The 19997-nt window shown below is 39.0% G+C and overlaps 1 protein-coding gene across 6 annotated transcripts in view; it reads right to left on the bottom strand.

Moving 5' to 3' along the window:
• Nucleotides 1-19997, bottom strand: part of Nalcn (sodium leak channel, non-selective) — a 303181-nt gene that overhangs the window by 189961 nt on the left and 93223 nt on the right. For all 6 annotated transcript variants that reach the window (XM_060391666.1, XM_060391663.1, XM_060391664.1 and 3 more), the window contains exon 11: nucleotides 4136-4267. In XM_060391666.1, coding sequence (XP_060247649.1) covers nucleotides 4136-4267 — 132 coding nt within the window. The remainder of the gene's footprint in view (nucleotides 1-4135; nucleotides 4268-19997) is intronic.

A 19997-nucleotide genomic window follows, 5' to 3' on the forward strand; every position in this document is an offset into this window, starting at 1 on the left:
TGATGCGTCTAAAACAAAAAGGGGGAACTGTAGAGAGCTGCGGAATGCTATGCCTTAAAGATGGAGCTGGTTTCCGCCTTCCACCTTCCCGATGGTGAGTGCTCTCTGTCACGAACAACTCCACATTTGGCTAAGGCCGAGGATCTGGCTTGCTTCCATGTATGTGGACCTATCTGCATTGCCCCCGTGGCACGCCTGGGTTGGCTACCCAGAGGCTATTTAAGCTGTGGGCTGGCTTTCCCCGGGGTCCGAGGATTGTTCAATGTTCCTGAATAAACTGCATTGAAAAAAAAAAAAAAAAAAAAAGATTATCAAAAAAAAAAAAAAAGAAAGACTTTTTATTGAAAAAGTATAATTTGAAGTAAGTCCAAATATTCTGAGAAACTCAAGCACTGACAGTCTATCTACTGGAGGTGATTTTGGTTGCTTAAGTAATTCAATAATAACCTGATGTTGTGTATAGGTTATTTTAAGTGAATGGAAGCCCATGTGTATCTTCTTTATTCCTTTTCTTTCCAGGATTTCAAGGAGATGGTTACTGTGTCTATTTAGTTACTTATCTATCTCTTTACTGAGAAACAACTAACATGTAGGAATGTATATTTATATAATGTATTAACTTGCTGAGTTAGGGTATAAGTATACGCTACAGCCAAGTCCATATCCTCTCAAATTGTCCTCTTACTATCTTTATTGTTCTTGTTGTTAATGTTAGATGCTGTAATAATATTTCATACCCTATTTATGTTCTTAAGATTTTACATCTTTAATGTCATGTGGTTGGCAATGAGCACTTATATAAAGAAGATTTACCTCAACACCAAGCTTATCTTTTTAAAATTAAGTCTGTGTTAGTGGTTTGGAAAGGGAACAAGCAGGAAGCATACAACATATTTCAGGTTTCACCAGGTTTTGTGACACCATCTTAGCTCTGTGGTTGTTATTTTTAGTATTACAAAACAAACAAACAAACCTGACAAGGATTAATCACCTGTTCGCAGGCTCTACGAGCATTTAGGCAGCAATTAAGGAACTCCACAACAAAAATTCTTTGAAATTTTGTTGCAGTTTCTTATAGTGTAATGAAAGACTATCTAACATTCCTAAGAACAGACTAGAAGTTCAGTTCAATCCCTGTGTTTGCAGGGCATATGCCACTTCCTTTACTCCGTAGGAGAAGGTGTAACAGACAAGTGCCTGTTGTGAGGATACAGAAGTGATGCCCCGCTGTCTCTGATATCAGCACTTCTGCAGGAGCAACTGTTCCTCCTCACGAGGATGACAAGGTCCCATCACCATGCTCCTCAGAATGTTGTTTCTCAGTACTTAAACCACTGATGTAATTCTGCTGTGCAGTTTGTAGCCTCTCTTTTCACCTTCATGACACAGGGCCCGCTAAATATTGAGTGTCTACCACTGTTTTAAACAACGTCCTGCACTTTATCGAGTTCCATGTGCAGATTCAACTTCCTTCACCGGACTGTCTCCGTATGTCTCTCCCTCTCATACTGCATACTTCACTCCCGCAGCCCCTTAGGGAAGAGGGAATCCATGTTGCTGTGTTCTTCGGAGTGTAAGTTGACAAGGAAAGGGTGTCTTGACCATCGCTCCTGGGAGCTCCGTGAGAGGATTCCATCAGGACAAACCAACCTCTGATTCCATCTCCCCACCCTCTGCTCATCCTCCATCAACCACTCATGCCCTGTCCTGTCTAAGGACTGGCAGTCTTCTTATCCGCCCGAGACTCAGCCGCTCTCAGGCTGTGGCGCTGCCTTGATCTCTTGTCACAACTCCATTCTTAGGTTTAAGCTACACAGCACCCCATGTTTTGTATTTCGTTACCAAAATCAAGGTGCAAATGGAAATTTTGAATTCCTTTCTCTGACCACAACTGATGACTTTCTTATACTTGCGCTTCAATCAAACATGTATTTTGAACATACAAATATCTTGAGAGTTCACTTTCTTTTAACTCTTCTCTATTTTCATATATTTCCATAGCCAACCCAGGCCATCTGGCTTTCACCTCATCCCCTCTGTCAGTCACCTCTATTTCTCCATCCCCTTGTCCCTGAGCTCACCCACTCCAAATAAAGCCCTAAAGCTGGGTCAGTTTGAACCTTGTCTTTCTTTTATGTGGAATCCAGAACAGTTGTTATGTTTCATGTTGATGTCAATGTTAAGTCCATACTCTGAAAATATGGATAGCTCTTCAACACTGCATTTGAAGTGCCTTTAATTGTTATTGTTATTATTATTACATTTGGTGAAGTCTGCTGGTTTGACTTAAGTGTCTTATTTCCTTGTGTCGTTTGCCTGGCTGTCTACCCTCTTCTCACTGCCTAAGAGAAGCATGACTCCATGAGGAGCCCTCCCGTGTGCATCCTCTGTGCTAAAACTCATCACGAAATATCTGTTTTTGTTTATGTTTTAAATGCTTTGCTCATATTTTTAAAAATTTACATTCATTTACTCATTTTGATTGTGTGTCTATATGTCTGGGTGTCTATATATGTGTGCAAATTTGTGCAATGGCATGTGTGTGGATGTCAGAGTATTACTTGTATTGATTGTTTTTCTCTTTTCTCTTTTTTATTTTATTTATTTATATTATTAGTTACATTTTATTCACTTTGTATCCCAGCTGTAGCCCCCTTCCTCATTCCCTCCCAGTCCCTCCCTCCCTCCCTCATCTCCTCCCTGCCCCTTTTCAAGTCCACTGATAGGGGAGGACCTCCTCCTCTTTCATCTGACCCTGTTTTATCAGGTATCTTCAGGACTGGCTGCAAAGTCCTCTTATGTGGCCTAGCAGGACTGCTCCTCCCTTGGGGGGTTGGGAGGTCAAAGAGCCACCACTGATTCTTTCTTTTTCAACATGTGGATTAAGGATTTAATTCAGGTCATCAGTACCTTCAGCAACTGATTTGTCAGCTCATTTCTTTTAATGACAACTCTTGCTGGGTTTGCATAAAAATTATCTTTTTGGAGAGGCTTGGTTATAATTTCCTCCTGAGGCTCTCCATTCATTCTCCAGTATTATTGTTTATTGCCTGTCTTTCCCTGTAAGCACCACATAACCTGAAGCTATTAGATCAATGCCCTGTCACAGCTGTTCCTAGGTAGGGGAAACTTAAAATTAAAGGGATTATGTTTTACAGAGCTCCGCAAAGAGAGGGGTATTTATAAATGACTCTGTAGAGGTTTCTTGACATCCACATGGTTGTTTAATTGATTATTTTTTCAGAGAAGCTTTTGTGTGTGTGGACTGAATTTTTATTAACCCAGTCCATTTTTAATGTGTTAGGAGAATTCTGGGTGCCTTAATGAACTAAATTACAGAGCTAAGTGCTTTCTGTATAAAAATGCTTTGTAATAAACACAAGTGAAGAATAGTTTTTCTGGCTTTAAGTTTGTTTTATTCACATATGGGATTTTTAGAGTATAGTATCCCTATATGTGTGTATCTTTTATGGGATGAATGGGTTTCTATACATGAATTCATTTTTTTCCCACAAACATAAGGCCACTGGATCATGAGATTTGTTTTCAGAATGATTAAAAACAGTGGTCTTTGAAAATGATTGAGAATGTTTAAGAATCAGGCGTGGGGAGAATGCTCACTGGAAAAGCACTGCTGCACACCGCTAACGGCTTCTGGTTGCTGGATGTTGTGGTGTGTTGTATGGATGTGCAGTGATCAACTCAGGGCCATTGGTTCACCAGGGTTTCAGTGTTCATCCTCTGTGTCGCCTGGTGTCTGCAGTAGCCCAGGTGACCAGCGGACTAGTCTGTTTCTGAGCTTCTCAATCTGTGGTCAGTTACAGCAGGATGAAGCAAGCTACCACAACATGAGAAAGGGGAGAATATGAGAGGTGGAAAGGAAAAAGACCCAGGAAAAAAAGGTTCTCTAGGCAACATGACCACTGTGGGGAAGGCCCCTGAAGCTCATGGTGACAGGACAGGAATCAAACAACACAGTAAACAGGGGAATCACCTAAGAGGCAGACAGTAAGTCAACTCAGGTGGCAGTCAGGTAATTAAGGCCCTAGAGTTCATTTTCATGCTCTTAAAAGGCCCTTAATGAGGCTTGCCAACCATGAACAACCCTGCCAATCCCCTCCTGGGAGTTACTCACCTCTGCAAGGTAGAATTCATCATACTGCTGTCTGAAGTTCTCTCCCTTGTAGTAGTTGCTGGCAGCGACTATCACATCCACAGTCACCATGCTCAGGATAAACATGTGGAAAATTGACGAGCGCATCATTCTCTGAGGAGTCAAACAGATAGGTAAGCTTTTCACGAAGTTAGTCGGCATTAACTGCAGCGTGCATGCTGCTACGTTTTGAGGGGCAACGGTTCTGATAGACTGCAGTGAAAAACGGTGTTCTCCAAGACTGCTGATCACCGTCTTTCCTACTGATAAGTGGGACCAAAGGAATCCATTTCTTTCAGTAATTTTTTAATTTTTTATTATTAATTACATTTTATTAACTCTGTATCCCAGCTGTATCCCGCTCCGTCATTCCCTCCCAAACCCTCCCTCCCTCCCTCATCTCCTCCCTGCCTTTTTAAAGACATATAGAAAGATAGTTTCAGAAACCCTCATATTAAAATGGAAAATACATTTTAATTTAGCTTGTATATACTTTCATCTTGGACATTAGGTTGTTTTGACCCCACATTCTGACTGTATGAAAAAAATGCTTTTCAAAATGGTTATCTTGAAAAATGGGCATGACCATTTGCTATCAAGCTAGGGACAGGGGGCTGAAACATTTTGAAGATGGTTATAAAGCTGGAAAGAGGAAGAAAGAGAAAATTTATTTTCCCTTCTTGCTTCCATAAATACCTGCTGAAAATAATCTTGTAACGAATAAGAACTGTCTATTGAGTTTATTATGTGTCTGGGGAAGTTCTAGAATTTTACATAAATTAACTCAATTAAAACCCATGCTAGTCCTATGATGTTATTCTAATTTAATGACTTAGAAAACAGACTCTAAGAAGTTAAACAATTTCCCCAACTGTCACAGAAGTATTGAGGCTGTACTTAGGGTTAGGAATGGAATCTGGCCCATTGCCTGTTCTGGAGTGGACTTAGCCAAGCACTGAAAACAAGTATTTCGATAGCTGCCATGTGTTGAATGCTTATTATGTGGCAAGTCATTTATACATATCCTATTCATGTTGTGTCTGTTACTACCACAACTCTAAACAGTAAGATATGTGACTTGTATTATACGAGGTTCAGAGAGCTTAGGTTATTTGTTCAAGACCACACAACCAGAAGGCATCAGAACAAAGCTCTGCCACTAAGTCTATCTGAAGTCTGTTCTCTAAGTTTACTCCATTGTGAGGAAGAGATCACCTATGCAGAAGAGATAAAAGGTGAGTGCCCACTGCTCAGGGCCATGCCACCACATGCTCTCTTTCTTTGCTGGCTTTTGTGTTTCAGATGGAAATTTATTATAGAATCAGGCAGAAGAGAGTGAATGAGAGGGAGATAGAGGATTTGAATGAGGCGTGAAGAGAGAACCATGCCATTTGATTTAGACATGGAGATCAGTTGAATGGCAGATAAGCACTAAGTGGAGGTGGGTGGGATGTAAGGCTTCAGAGAAAGCCCAGAATACCAGCAGAAAGCTTTCTTAGGTTCTTTCCAACACCCAAAAGCAAAACAGAAGAGGCTGAAAGGGAAAAGTTTGAGTGAGGGCATAGAAAGCAGTCGTACATTCTCTTCTGTGGCTTCTTCTCCATGCTTATGCACACTGTGCGTGCCACTGCCCAGTGACCCCCGGCAAGCTCTTCACTACCACAGCTGAAAGAACTACATAAAGCTCCAGCTGAGACTGGGAAGTGTGCCCAAACTGGAGTGCAAGGCATCATCTTATCCCGTCTTCCCTAAGAATGGGGCAGAGCTACGTTATCTACTGTTAAGATTTCACCACTTTCTGGTGCTGTACCCCTGAACAAGACACTTCAGTCTCTCTACACCTCAGTTTTCTCCTCAGTGAAGTGGACATAATGTCTGCTCCAAAGGGATATTATCACATTGAATGAGTCAACATCTATGAAGATGTGTTTATAAACTCTAGGTGTTACTGCAAAGATCTCCGGTTCAAACAAATGCCATTTGGTGATCAGAATATGTGTCTGTCAGAAATGAGAAATTATTCACACAAGGTCAAAGAATTAATTATATTGAACATCTGACTAAGCCCAGAGCCAAGAGAGATAAACCAAAGTGATAAAAACCTAATAACTCTAAGGTGTCTGAGCCAAGGGAAAAGCAGATTTCCCATGAGCTTCATGTCATCCTGGGGATTGACACATTTTTATGTTTTCTTGGTAGTACAAAAATCAAATTCCAGTACTGTCAATCAACCTGTTTGTATGGCTGTCAATTTAGTTGTGGGAACTACTGACCTTCATAACACATATAAATAAATCATTTGTCAAATTTCTATTCTTGTTAGAATTTGCATTGTTATTTCTTCTTTGCATTGTGAGAGTAAATTCCACACCCATCACTTCCTTTCTATACTCTTTTCAACATAGTGTTCTATTAAAAACATGTCAACCGACTTCCATTTCATTAGCATGACAGAAAAGCCACAACTTTTTCTTTCTGTTTTCCTTCACTGTGGATTTAGGTCTTAAGTAAACTGTTATTACAGGAAGGTCCGAACAAAGCTTTCAGCCATGGCTGTCAAAAAACTTTGAAATTGGTTTTGTAACTGTCACAGCTTGGCTTTCGTTCTGTCATTATAATTAGGCTGTTTTTTTTTTTTTTTGTCTGAATGTCTATGTATCTCTGTTGGTACAGCATCATTAAAATAATCACTTACAATGGAGTTTGATATGCTATAATCACCATGGCTTGGTTGACTTGCTCCAAAGTAATAACTTTCCAACATTAAGTAAGAATGAAGTTGGTAAGTATGTGTAGGAGCTGGATTTAAATACTAAAACCAGAAACTCTGGCTTTACTATCAAAGCTGGTGACAGAGGCTTCTGGAACTGAATTCAGTTAAACACTATTAGAAACTGTCCATCAGCTCCATGATGCAAAATGGCTGGTAATATCACACCTGGATTCAGTCTTGCAGCTGCAGAAATCTAAATCTGTAGCCTAAATTTTCACTTTTTATGCAAATTAATATAAAGAAAATTATTGAAGTTGTATAGGTGTCATAAAAATTGAGAGGAGGCTTCCACAGTTCTATTACTTAACATAAATGTAGGACCTACCTAGTATCAATTTATATATAGAAAGATATGCACACACATTCATGTTCATGAACACACAAATATATACATTTAAATCTATATATGTGTGTTCTTTAGTTATAGTTTTATATATGTAATATAAGGATTCTCAAATATATATTCAAGTTTTTAAAGTTCCTTTTTTAAAATGCCATTTTAGTTCACTTTCTTCTTCTTCTCCTTCTTTCTTTCTTTTTTTTTTTTTTTTTTTGGTTAGGACACAGAAGAGATGGTTTAGTGTTTAAACATGATTGTTGCTCTTCTAGATGATCCAAGTTCTGTCCTCAGTACCAAATAAGGCAACTTACAACCCTTTATAACTCCAGCTTCAAGAGATCTGAGACCCTTTTCTGGTCTCAGGGGGGTACCTGCATCCACTCACATAGACACATATACACAGACATAAATAAAATAAACACCCTTTTTAAATGGCTTTAAAAATCAGACTTCTGAATAATTCTTGCTCCAAAATCCACATATTTGTGTAAATGGCAGTTGAAATTACCAAGACATGAAAAGACTATAATAGAATCTTTCTTGAGGCATCAAAATCTGTCAGAAACACTCTAGAGACTTTCTATTCAAAGGTTTCTGGGTGAGATGTATGCTTAGAGGTGCTTAGAAATGCAAGAACTCAGGCTGCTTCCTAGCCCCAAAGAATTCACCCCTGCTAAGATGTAGCCCATAGCAGCTCAGTCTCCAAATGGGTTCCCTAGTAAGGGGAACAGGAACTGTCTCTGACATGAACTCAGTGGCTGGCTCTTTGTTCAACTCCCCCTGAGGGAGAAGCAGCTTTAGCAGGCCACAAAGGAAGACGATGATCAGGATGAGACCTGATAGGCTAGGGTCAGATTGAATGGGAGGAGGACCTCCCCTATCAGTGGGCTTGGAGAGGGGAATGGGAGGATATGAGGAAGGGAGGGTGGAATTGGAAGGGAATGAGGGTGGGGGCTACAGCTGGGATACAAAGTGCACAAACTGTAATTAATATAAAAAATAAAAATTTAATTAAAAAAAGAATGCCAGTCTGTAATTTTAACAAGGTCTCTATATCATTTCATGTGTCACATTCAAGTTCAGAATTAGTGCTGTAGATGATACTCATTGAATAATAGGGTAAAGTGGGTGACACATAAAATTATCAGACTCTACAAACTTCATGATTCTAAAAGCCTGCAGTGATTATAGTGTAATCTAATAAAAGATGGCTGAATATCACTGTTACATTAGGATCACTATTGCCTCTAATGGAATTCCTTCCCATCTAACTCCATATCAAAGAACCAGTTAGAAAAAGCACTTTCACCATGGTGGGGGTAGTGGTGGTGGTTATGAATCCACCATGACAGACTCTTTACTAAAGACACGGGATGAGATAGCTTCAGGAGCTAGAAAAAAGAATCACATTTGCCTAGGTTCTAAAACAATGCAGTCTTCTCATGTTTCATTCCCCCACCCTCAAGTGAAAACTAGTTTTGATTTCTGATCTGCAGCACATGATAAATTTGTGGTGTTTTAATTGACTAAGTTTGTGGACATTTGCTTCAGTCACAATAGGACACCATACAGCACTGATGATTTTGATGGACATGTTCAAATTATTCTAGGAAAATGATTGATCATACCTGAAACAAAATACATGAAATAAAACTTGAACTAAGGTCTGCAATAAGACATCTCATGTGTAGAAAACTGTAAATAATGTTGCTTCAAATGTAAACAACATGATAGTAACTGTATCTTACACCTTACTTCGTGCTAGGAAGTGGCATGAAAGAATGACTGTGAAACAATGGTGCAAAGACCAAGAACAAGAAATGCCACTTTATCGCTAATGTGAGGGCTGAAGATGTAGCTCAGTGGTTCAGTGCCTCTCTAGCATGCATGAGGCCTTGGTTCCTACAAAAATAAAAGAGAAAAATCTCCTAGTTTTGAGTTCCATTGTCCAAGGAAACCGTTCAAGAGACTGCAAAGTGAAACTGCATGGGGACAAAGCTCCTCACGCAATTAAAATCAACATTGATAAGAAATGATATCAAGATAAGAGTCAATCTATACATGACTGCTTGGTCTGTGCCGATCTTCATTTCAAGGACACTGTACACTGAAGTAATGACACTGTTTGGTCCTCAACAATCTCATACAGTTGGTGTTCATGTCATCAGAAAAAACCAACTTCTTAGAAAGGATGATTGGTGTTCCAATTGCATCAAGAGTGAAAACATTCTCAAGTGTTTGGGAACAAAGCAAGTGCTCCTCTGCTTCCTCTTGAGTGGTCAAGAAGCCCTTGACATGGCTCCAGATGTTACAACGAATGAGAAGCATTTCCCTTGCTGAGGGTTTGTCTGGGAATAGAAGGCAGAAGTCTGTGGAACCTGTTTGAAATGTTCTGCTCGGAAGGATGTAAGATCATCACGATATAATAGAACGTTAGTTTGAAGACTGGTTGAGCTCTGTGTCCAACTTGACCTCTCTGTGACATTTTCTTTTCTAGGAAATGGATGAATCATGAATATAAACAGGATTATTTAATACAGTGTCTAGCCTAGTGGAAATCTTGAATACTGTATTGGAAAACAGTGAAGGGGTTTAAAAATAGACATATGATTAGGTGCTTATGGATGAAGGTGAGAAAGATAAAACATGAGAGATTAATTCAAAGAAGTAACAAATCTTGAGACATACTATGATGATTCATAGATTTTAAAAAATGTCTAAAGTGAGCTTGTTTTGGTAGTTTATATGTATGTAAGTACTTTGTGGGGAACTGTTCCCATTAATTTTTTAAATAGTATTTTTCTATGAAATAGTGGCTTTGTGAGTCTTAAGATTCTAATAGGCTAGGGTCAGATGGAAGGGGAGTAGGAGCTCCCCTATCAGTGGACTGGGCTTGGGAGGAGCTGAGGAAGGGAGGGTAGGATTGGGAGAGGATGAAGGAGGGGGCTACAGCTGGGATACAATGTGAATAAACTGTAATTAATATAAAAAATAAGATTTTAAATTAAAAAAGATTATGTAGCTAAAATGTTCAAAACAGAACACTTGTGGCTTACAGTACACAATATATAAGTTACAATAATGAATACCACAGCTCAGAAGTTGAATCTTTCATTTGCTTCTTGAGTGAACAAAATATTCATCTTGGTTAAAAATAAAGTCTCACATTGCATCATCTGAGTACTAAATATTGAATTTTATTTGGATTTCAAAACAAGTATTTAGAAAACAATGTATTTATAAGGTAAAATTTTCAGAAACCATCTTGATATGTGAGCATATGATCTGTGAGCATAAGAATGAGAACATGGTTCATTGTACAAAACCTAAAGCAAGTATTTCTTTCATAAGGGTTGTGTACGTATTGCAAAGACATCTCTATGTTCATACTTCTATATTTATATACAAAATTATTCTCCTCAATTAAAATAATTTATGATAGGTAGATAGTGTGTTTATGTCAATACTGAAAACAGACCAGTGGATGTCCTTCAACACTGTGTCTTTCTCAATCACTCATTCTTGGAGAGGCAGGACAGAAGGAATCCATGAATAACTCCCCACGAGGGTAATGAGAATCTGTAATGCCTGGGCACACTGCAAACTGCCTTGCCTTAAGAGTTGCACACCCCACTCTCAACAAATACTTTAACACCCCCCTCTCAACAAAGGACAGGTCAATTAAAGAGAAATTAAACAAGGAAACAATGTCTCTAACAGAGGTCATGAATCAAATGGACCTAACAGACATCTACAGAAACTTTCACCCTAACACACACAAAAAATTACCTTCTCAGCACCACATGGACCTTCTCCAAAATATACCATATAGTTGGTCACAAAGCAAGCCTCAACAGATACAAGATTTAAATAATCCCTTGTATCCTATCAGACCACCCTGGTCTAAAGCTGGACCTCAACAGCAACAGAAATAGCAAAAAGCCGACACACACATGGAAACTGAACAACTCGCTACTCAATGACAGCTGGGTCACGGAGGAAATAAAGAAAGAAATTAAAGTCTCCCTAGAAATCATTGAAAATGAAGGCACAACATGCCCAAACTTATGGGACGCAATGAAAGCAGTGCTAAGAGGAAAGTTCATAGCACTAAGTCCCTTCAAGAAGAAATTTGAAACAGCTCACTCTCATACAAGTAATTTAAAGGCTCACCTGAAAGCCCTAGGAAAAAAAAAAAAAGAAGCAGACACTCCCAAGACAAGTAGATGGCTGGAAATAATCAAACTCAAGGCTGAAATCAATCAATTAGAAACAAATAAAATAATTCAAAGAATTAATAAAACCAAGAGCTGGTTCTTTGAGAAAATCAACAAGATAGCCAAACCCTTAGCCAAACTAACTAAAAGGCAGAGATTCACTATCCAACAAAATCAGAAATGAAAAGGGGAACATAACAACAGGAAATCCAAACAATCATTAGTTCTTCCTTCAAAAGCCTATACAACACAAAATTTGAAAATCTAAATGAAATGGACAATTTTCTGGATCAACTCCACTTACCAAAACTGAAGCAAAACAGGGAAATGAATTAAATAGTCCTATATCCCCTAAAGAAATAGAAGCTGTCATCAAAAGTCTCCCATTAAAAAAAAAAAAAAAAAAGCGCAGTCAGATGTTTTCAGTATGGAATTCTACCGGACCTTCAAAAAAGAGCTAAAACCAATATGTTTCAAACTATTCCACAAAATAGAAACAGAAGGAACATTACCAAACTCATACTATGAAGCCACAGTCACCTTGGTACCTAAACCTCATAAAGACCCAACAAAGAAAGAGAACTTCAGGCCAATCTCCCTTATGAACATTGATGCAAAAATACTCAACAAAATACTTGCAAACCGAATACAAGAACACATCAAAGATATTATCCACTATAACCAAGGAGGCTTCATCCCAGGCATGCAGGAGTGGTTCAATATATGGAAATCCATCAATGTAATCCACCATATAAACAAACTGAAAGAAAAAAAAAAACACATGATAATCTCCTTAGATACTGAAAAAGCATTTGACAAAAGCCAGCACCTATTCATGTTTAAAGTCCTGGGGAGATCTGGAATACAAAGCACATATCTAAACATAGTAAAGGCAATATACAGTAAGCCTATAACCAACATCAAACTAAAGAAAGAGAAACCTAAATCAATCTCACTGAAATCAGGGACAAGGCAAGGCTGCCCACTCTTTCCATATCTCTTCAAAATAGTTCTTGAAGTCCTTGCTAGGGCAATAAGACAAATAAAGGAGATCAAAGGGATTCAGTTTGGAAAGGAAGAAGTCAAAGTATCATTATTTGCATATGACATGACAGTATGCTTAAATTCTACCAGAGACCTCCTTCAGCTGATCAACACCTTCAGCAAAATGGCTGGATACAAAATTAACTCAAAAAACATCAGTAGCCCTCCGTATACAGAAGACAAACAGGCTGAGAAAGAAATTAGGGAAACAACACCCTTCACAATAGCAACAAAGGACATAAAGTACCTTGGTGTAACTCTAACCAAGCAAGTCAAAGACTTGTATGAAACAAACAAACAAACTTCAAGTCTCTGAAGAAAGAAATAAAAGAAGATATCAAAAAATGGAAATATCTCCAATGCTCATGGCTTGGCAGGATTAATATAGTAAAAATGGCCATTTTACCAAAAGCAATCTACAGATTCAATTTAATTCCCATTAAATTACCAACACAAATCTTTACAGAACTTTAAAGAAAAATTCTCAACTTTATATGGAATAACAAGAAACCCAGAATTGCTAAATCAATCCTCTACAATAAAAGATCTTCTGGAGGGATCTCTATCCCTGATCTCAAGCTGTACTATAGAGCAACAGTAATAAAAACTGCATGTTACTGGTATAGGAATTGACCAGTAGATCAATGGAATTGAATAGAAGACCCAGAAATAAACCCGCACACCTATGGACACTTGATTTTTGACAAAGATACCAAAACCATACAATGGAAAAAACATAGCATCTTCAACAAATGGTGCTGGTCTAACTGGATATCTACATGTAGAAAATGCAAATAGATCCATATTTATCACCCTGCACAAAACTATACTTATAACCCTTCACGAAACTAAAATCCAAGTGGATCAAAGACCTCAACATAAAACCAGACGCACTAAACCTGTTAGAAGTAAAAGTGGGGAAGAGCCTTGAGCTCATTGGCACAGGAGACAACTTCCTGAACAGAACACCAACAGCACAGGCTCTAAGAGCAACAATCAATAAATAGTACCTCATGAAACTGAAACGTTTCTGTACAGCAAAGGACACTGTCGTCAGAACAAAACGACAGCCTACAGACTGGGAAAGGATCTTCACCAAACCTATATCTGACAGAGGGTGATATGCAGAATATATAAAGAACTCAAGAGGTTAAAAAGCAATAAATTAAGTAAAAAATGGAATACAGAGATTAACAGAGAATTCTCAATAGAGGAATATCATATGGCAAAGAAACACTTAAGAAATGCTCAACATCCTTAGTTATTAGGGAAATGCAAATCAAAACGACCCTGAGATTTCACCTTACACCCATCAGAATGGCTAAGATCAAAAACTCAAGTGACAACAAATGCTGCAGAGGATGTGGAGAAAGGGGAACCCTACTCTATTGCTGGTGGGAATGTAAACTTGTACAACCACTTTGGAAATCAATATGGCGCTTTCTCAGACAAATAGGAATAGTGCTTCCTCAATATCCAGCTATGCCACTCCCAGGCATATATCCAAAATATGCTCAACTATACAACAAGGACATTTACTCACCCATGTTTATAGCAGCTTTATTTGCAATAGCCATAATTTGGAAACAATCCAGATGTCCCTCAATTGAGGAATGGATACAGAAGCTGTAGTACATTTACACAATGGAATATTACTCAGCAAGTGAAAACAAGGAAATCATGAAATTTGCAAGCAAATGGTGGAAACTAGAAAAGATCATCCTGAGTGAACTATTCTAGAAGCAGAAAGACACACATGTTATATACTCACTTAAAAGTGGGTATTAGACATAATATAGGATAATCATACTAAAATCTGTACACCTAAAGAGGCTAAGCTAGAAGAAGGATGCTCAATCTTCATTCAGAAAGCCAAATGGGATAGACATTGGAAGAAGCTATGAAAATAAGGAACAATCAGGTGCCTATTACAGAGAACCTCTTAAAGGGTATCAAAGCAGATGCTGAAACGGATTGCCAAACTTTGGGCAGAGTGCAGGGAATGTTATAAAAAAGGGGGAGAAGAAAGACCTGGAAGGGTCTGGACCAGCTCCACAAAGAGAACAACAGAACCAAAAAATCTGGGCCTAAGAATTCTTTCTGAGACTGATACTCCAATCAAGGACCCTTCATGGAGGTAACCTGGACCTTCTGCACAGAGGTAGCCTGTGGCAGCTCAGTCTCCAAATGGGCTTCCTAATAAGGGGAACAGAGGCTGTCTCTGACCTGAACTCATGGACTGGCTCTTTGATCACCTCTCCCTGAGGGGGGGGGCAGCCTGACCAGGCCACAGAGCAAGACTATGAAAGACGGTCTGGTCTTGATGAGACCTAATAGGCTAGGTAGGATCAGATGGAAAGGGAGGAGGTCTTCCACTATCAGTGGACTGGGGAAGGGGCCTGGGAAAAGATGAGGGAGGCAGGGAGTGCGGGATTGGGAGCAAATGAGGGTGGGGCTACAGCTGGGATACAAAGTAAATAAATTGTAAAAAATAAAAAATATTCTAAAAAAGGAAAGAGTTGTATGCTCGTTGGGAAAGAAAGTGAACATCTAGAAATCAAAGTTCATGGAGAAGAGTCTCATTTAATCTCTTGCCCAGTATTAGTGATATTTCCACTGTCATATCATTAAATCACATGTTGGTGTTCATGCTATTTTCATCAACACACTTTACTCATCGGCTCCTGACACTACAATACAAGTAAGATTTTAAAAAGAAGAAACTCATATCTTCTGGGTTGATAAATGTTTGTGAGCTGGGTTTAGGGTTATTCTTGGCTAGTGCTTTTGACATTTCTCTTAGTCTGTGCGGAAAAGTGTGGTAGCCTCTCCCTGAAACCAGCCCATGCCTATCCATGCCCTAGCCAGTGTCTTCTACATCAGCTCTTGATCCAGTCATGTGACTTGCTCTGGTTAGCTTATAATAACAGAGTAGTGAGCAGAGACTTAGGAAAGACTTGTGCGCTAGGATTTACTCTTGCTGTTCTAGGATGCCTGAGTTACCACACTGACATGCTTATCTAGCTATGGACCTTAATATTCTCTTCGCTTTACTTTCAGCCAGCCAATCCCAGAGCATAGATTGTGGCTGACTACAGATATCCAAGATAGCAGCTGGGGTTTGGCAAGGACTGGCAAGGCTTTTCAGACAAACCATAGATTCAGAAGCAAAATTTAGTATTTTCTTATAAATGAGCATAGTGAAAATCAAGTGCTGCACTTGGTTACTGACCACCCAGCTGTCCCAGTTCCTGTGGTTCTTCCAAGGAGTAGTGGGGGATTTGAAAAGTAATGATCTGAGTGTGAACCTTGATCTTTGGGGAAAGGGAAGCACATTATGGGTGTCTTAAATGAATTCAAGCTCATTATTTAAGGCCAGGTCACATGCATATAGCTAATTGTTCTATTCAGAGACACATCATGACCCACAGCATTCACACTGATAAGACACCTTGCTCAGCACTAGAGACCCACAGAAAATACTTCTGGACATCGAGAAACTGTAACGAAGACCACGGCAATCTGCATGGTAAAACAAAGGAGCTAAAATAGAGCATTTCCCACAATTTACTCAGCAACTCATCTGTCCCAAATTGATTTAAGCTATGGCGTATATCTCTTTAACAAAGGCTTCATTTTAGGACAGCATGTGTTTTCTAGAATACAATGCCATAATGGACACTCGTACTTTGTATGTTCATATGGTTTGTACTTTGAACCATATTACGGAACGCTGTTTCCTCACACTTTGTGGCCCCACATTTGTGGATTAGTGAGAGAAAGAAGTAAATGAATATATCTGTACCAAACTCTTCCAATTAGCTCAACTGTAATTTAAGGATGAAAAGTTAGTGTCGCTATGTGACTTCACTATTAACATTTTGAAAAATCAGGAAGGAGAATGTAAACTCGTGGCTTGTAAGCAGTGATGTATTGACCTTGTTCATATTCTAGACTCAGATAATAAGAAAGATAAAGACATTAGAATTTCACCATGTTTTCCTCTCATGCTAGAAAAAGAGTAGTGGAAGAAAGACGTTCAAACACTATTATTCAGTTCCTCTCCCCAAGTTTTTCTCTAAGCCAATGATATAAGAAATGGAACATGTCATTGTGCCTGTGTGTCTGTACATAGGTGTATATGTTAGTTAGCTGTCTTTAGCCATCCACAATATATACATGTGTCAATGCAATAAATGTTTTATCTATAAAGTGGAATAAACAAACAAATGGATCTACAAACAAGGACAAAGAAACAATTCCAAAGCCTGTGGGAAGAAAGGGCGGATTCCAGCCCTAGGCCCACAGGCTGGGTCAGTTGACCACGGGGATGTGCAAGAACTGACTTCCTAGAATTAAGCAAATGCCCTCAAGTGGTGAGTGAGGCTGTGCATGTTCTAAGGACAAGGTAATTCTGTCTTCAGGCTGAATGGCCAACTATCTCCACAGCCTATGCTGGAAATTTGAATTAGTCCAAATAACTTCCTATTGATATATACTTTTATCTCCGTTGGTCATATAAAAAAAAACCTGAAAGTCAAAAAGCTTTGGAAAGTTGTTCCACATGGTCTTTGGCTACATTAGACCTTCCATCTCCTCACACTGGTCCAACAGGATAGAAGGGACTAGCTGATAAAGTGAACTTAACTTCTCACAGGGACTAACAATTCTTGAAATGATATATCAGTTGGGGTAAGGTTCATTAAGAAGACAGACATTCTAAGAGCTATATAGGATATCACTCCACTACTCAAAATACACATATCACACTGTTCACATCCTCTCAATCTTCACCTTCAACGGAAGTTTTCTTTAAAAAACATTAAAACACTACAGTAATAATCTTGTCATAATTTGACCTGTTTGTGGAAAAAAGCCTTTCACCTCCCTTGCAGAAGGAATGGCATGGGATGTTATCAGAGAGAAATTAGCAGGAACACTCCATATCTCATGCATACCTTCATTTTCCTGTCAGATGTTCTTTGTGATAAGAGACCACTGGGTCTGCATGTGTTGGAAGAGAGGGCCACGAATGCAGCCACATTTGTCAAACTGTCAAAGATAAACACTTATACCTGAGAGGCTGGGGGATGGCTTGTCACAGCTGCAGCTAAGAAACGACTTTCCCACTTAATCTACTTCTTTTCATCGTGCATTAGAGTGACCCCTTCACACAGATGCTGCTCATATAAAAAACAGCACTTAAATAGCTACCTAATGGTGGGTTTGATGCTGAAAGAGTCAATTATAACTTTTCAGTTTTCTTAGACCCACACTTATGCACACATTCAAGAAACGCTCTAAATGGTTTCATGACATCATGTGAGAGACTTGCCTTGTTGCCTAAAACGCAGAGTACACGGTATGCACCCATGCTTCTAGGATCTATGCTTTGGATTTTTCTCCCTACTCGATATTCTTATTGCTTTTTATTCCTATACAAGTGATTTATACTTTAGACATAGATGAGATTTCTGAAAATCATTTACCATAATTAGCCAACAAGTGGGCAAGAGCAATGTTAGCAATCTGAAAATTGCTTATACATCTGCAGAAATTCAGAAGTGGCCAACAAATGTTTGAAAGATGGTTGCATTTACTGGCTTCAGTTTGGAAGGTAGAAAGTTATTGCTGTACAATACCACTGGCCTGTCTCCCCCAATCTACAGGTCCCCTGAGTGCCATATTCCAGCCTCTCTACTTAGACTGGTCCAGTATATCTTTTCCCAGAGTCTAGCCATGCTATTCAGCCTAATCCTCTCACTCACACACATGCTCATCAACCCCCCAAGATTTATCCTGGGTCCCATATCCAGTGTTTTCATGTCATCTGGCCACCCTTGCTTGTACTGGCACCAAACTGCAGACTTCAGCCAAGATATGCCCTGCCCACCGCTGGACCCCTCATGTGCCACATGCAACCTCTCCACACAGCTAAGATCTGTATCTTTTTTCTTTTTATTTCTTCTTTGAGCACAAACTAATAACAAATCACAACCTACTCCTCTTAAGTGACTAAGAACAGTCAACACTGCCTCTCAGGGCTCTCACATTTATATGCCCTCTGAAAAGTTTCAAGAATTACAACATCTTAATCCTGAATAGCACTCTAGAGCCTAGCATAGGGCGTGCAACTGATCTTTCTCTTCATGCAGAACCCTCACCCCTCACCCCTTGGGTATATTCCCACAATCCAGGATTTGAGAAGGACACATATCCTACATGCCAGCCCAGTTCCCTGTGTCTGGCTGACTTCATTCCATTTAAGTACTATCCAACATTTAGGCCTAACCCAGCCTGTAGATCCTGTGTGCTGTCCTAATCTGCCCTGTCTGATTGAGACACAGAACTGACAAAAGAAGGCCAGATGCCCAGAAAGCATTAAGACCTCCCCCCAAGGGAGGAGCAGCCTTGCCAGCCCACAGAGGAGGGCATTGTAGCCAGTTCTGATGAGACCTGATAAGCTAGGGTCAGATGCAAGGGGAGGAGGACCTCCTCTACCAGTGGACTTAGAGAGGGGCAGGGAGGAGTGAGGTAGGGAGGGTGGGATTGGGAGGGAATGAGAGGGAGCTATGGCTAGGATACAAAGTAAATAAACTGTAATTAATATAAAAAATAAAAATTATAAAAAATGCAAACAATATGAAAGTTTGAGGCACTATCTTCCACAATCAGCCCTACAGAACTTTTATGCAATAAGAATTACCTTAATAAATCCTGTGACACAAAGTTTAAAAGAACAAATCATAAATTTTCTTAAATAATTAAAGGAATTGAAAGCAGAGACAAAGCTACAGTTCAGTGAACTTAAAGAGAATGAATTTAAAAAGAAGAAATGCCTGAGTGATGCCCAAGAAAACACAAACATACGCCTGATGGAAATGATGAAGAAAATCCAGGATTTGAAAATGGAATTCAATAAAATGATAAAAACATATGATAGAAACATAAAAAGAACTCAAGTAGAAACAAAGATGGAATTGAATAACTCAATAAACCAACTAGCCAACTCAAGGAAAAGCCTTAAAAGCAGAAAGAATTAAGGAGATGGGAGACTATCAGGACTCAATGATAAAGTATGTCTACATGAAGTAAAAAAAAGAATGTGAAAATTAAAAGGAAAACCACAGGAAAGAAACAAATGTGAGGGGAAAGTCCACACCTTCAAATTATAAAATAGATCAGAAAGAAGAATTTCCAGGTCAATGACATAGATCAGATCTTCAACATAATCATAGATAAAAAGTCTGCTAAACTAAGATTCATACAGCTACAAAAATCATACAGAACACTAAATAGATAAGGCCAAAAAAGAAACTCCCCATGGTATACTATAGTTGAAAGCACTAACTAGGTAAAATAGAGAACGGGTGATGAAAGAGGCAAGAGAAAAAAAAATACAAGTTGCATATAAAGGAAAACCCATCAGAGAAATGGCTGATTTCTCAATGGAAACTTTGACACCCAGAA

Source organism: Meriones unguiculatus, chromosome 9, assembly GCF_030254825.1.
Source record: "Meriones unguiculatus strain TT.TT164.6M chromosome 9, Bangor_MerUng_6.1, whole genome shotgun sequence".
In the NCBI taxonomy this organism is placed as follows: Eukaryota; Metazoa; Chordata; class Mammalia; order Rodentia; family Muridae; genus Meriones; species Meriones unguiculatus.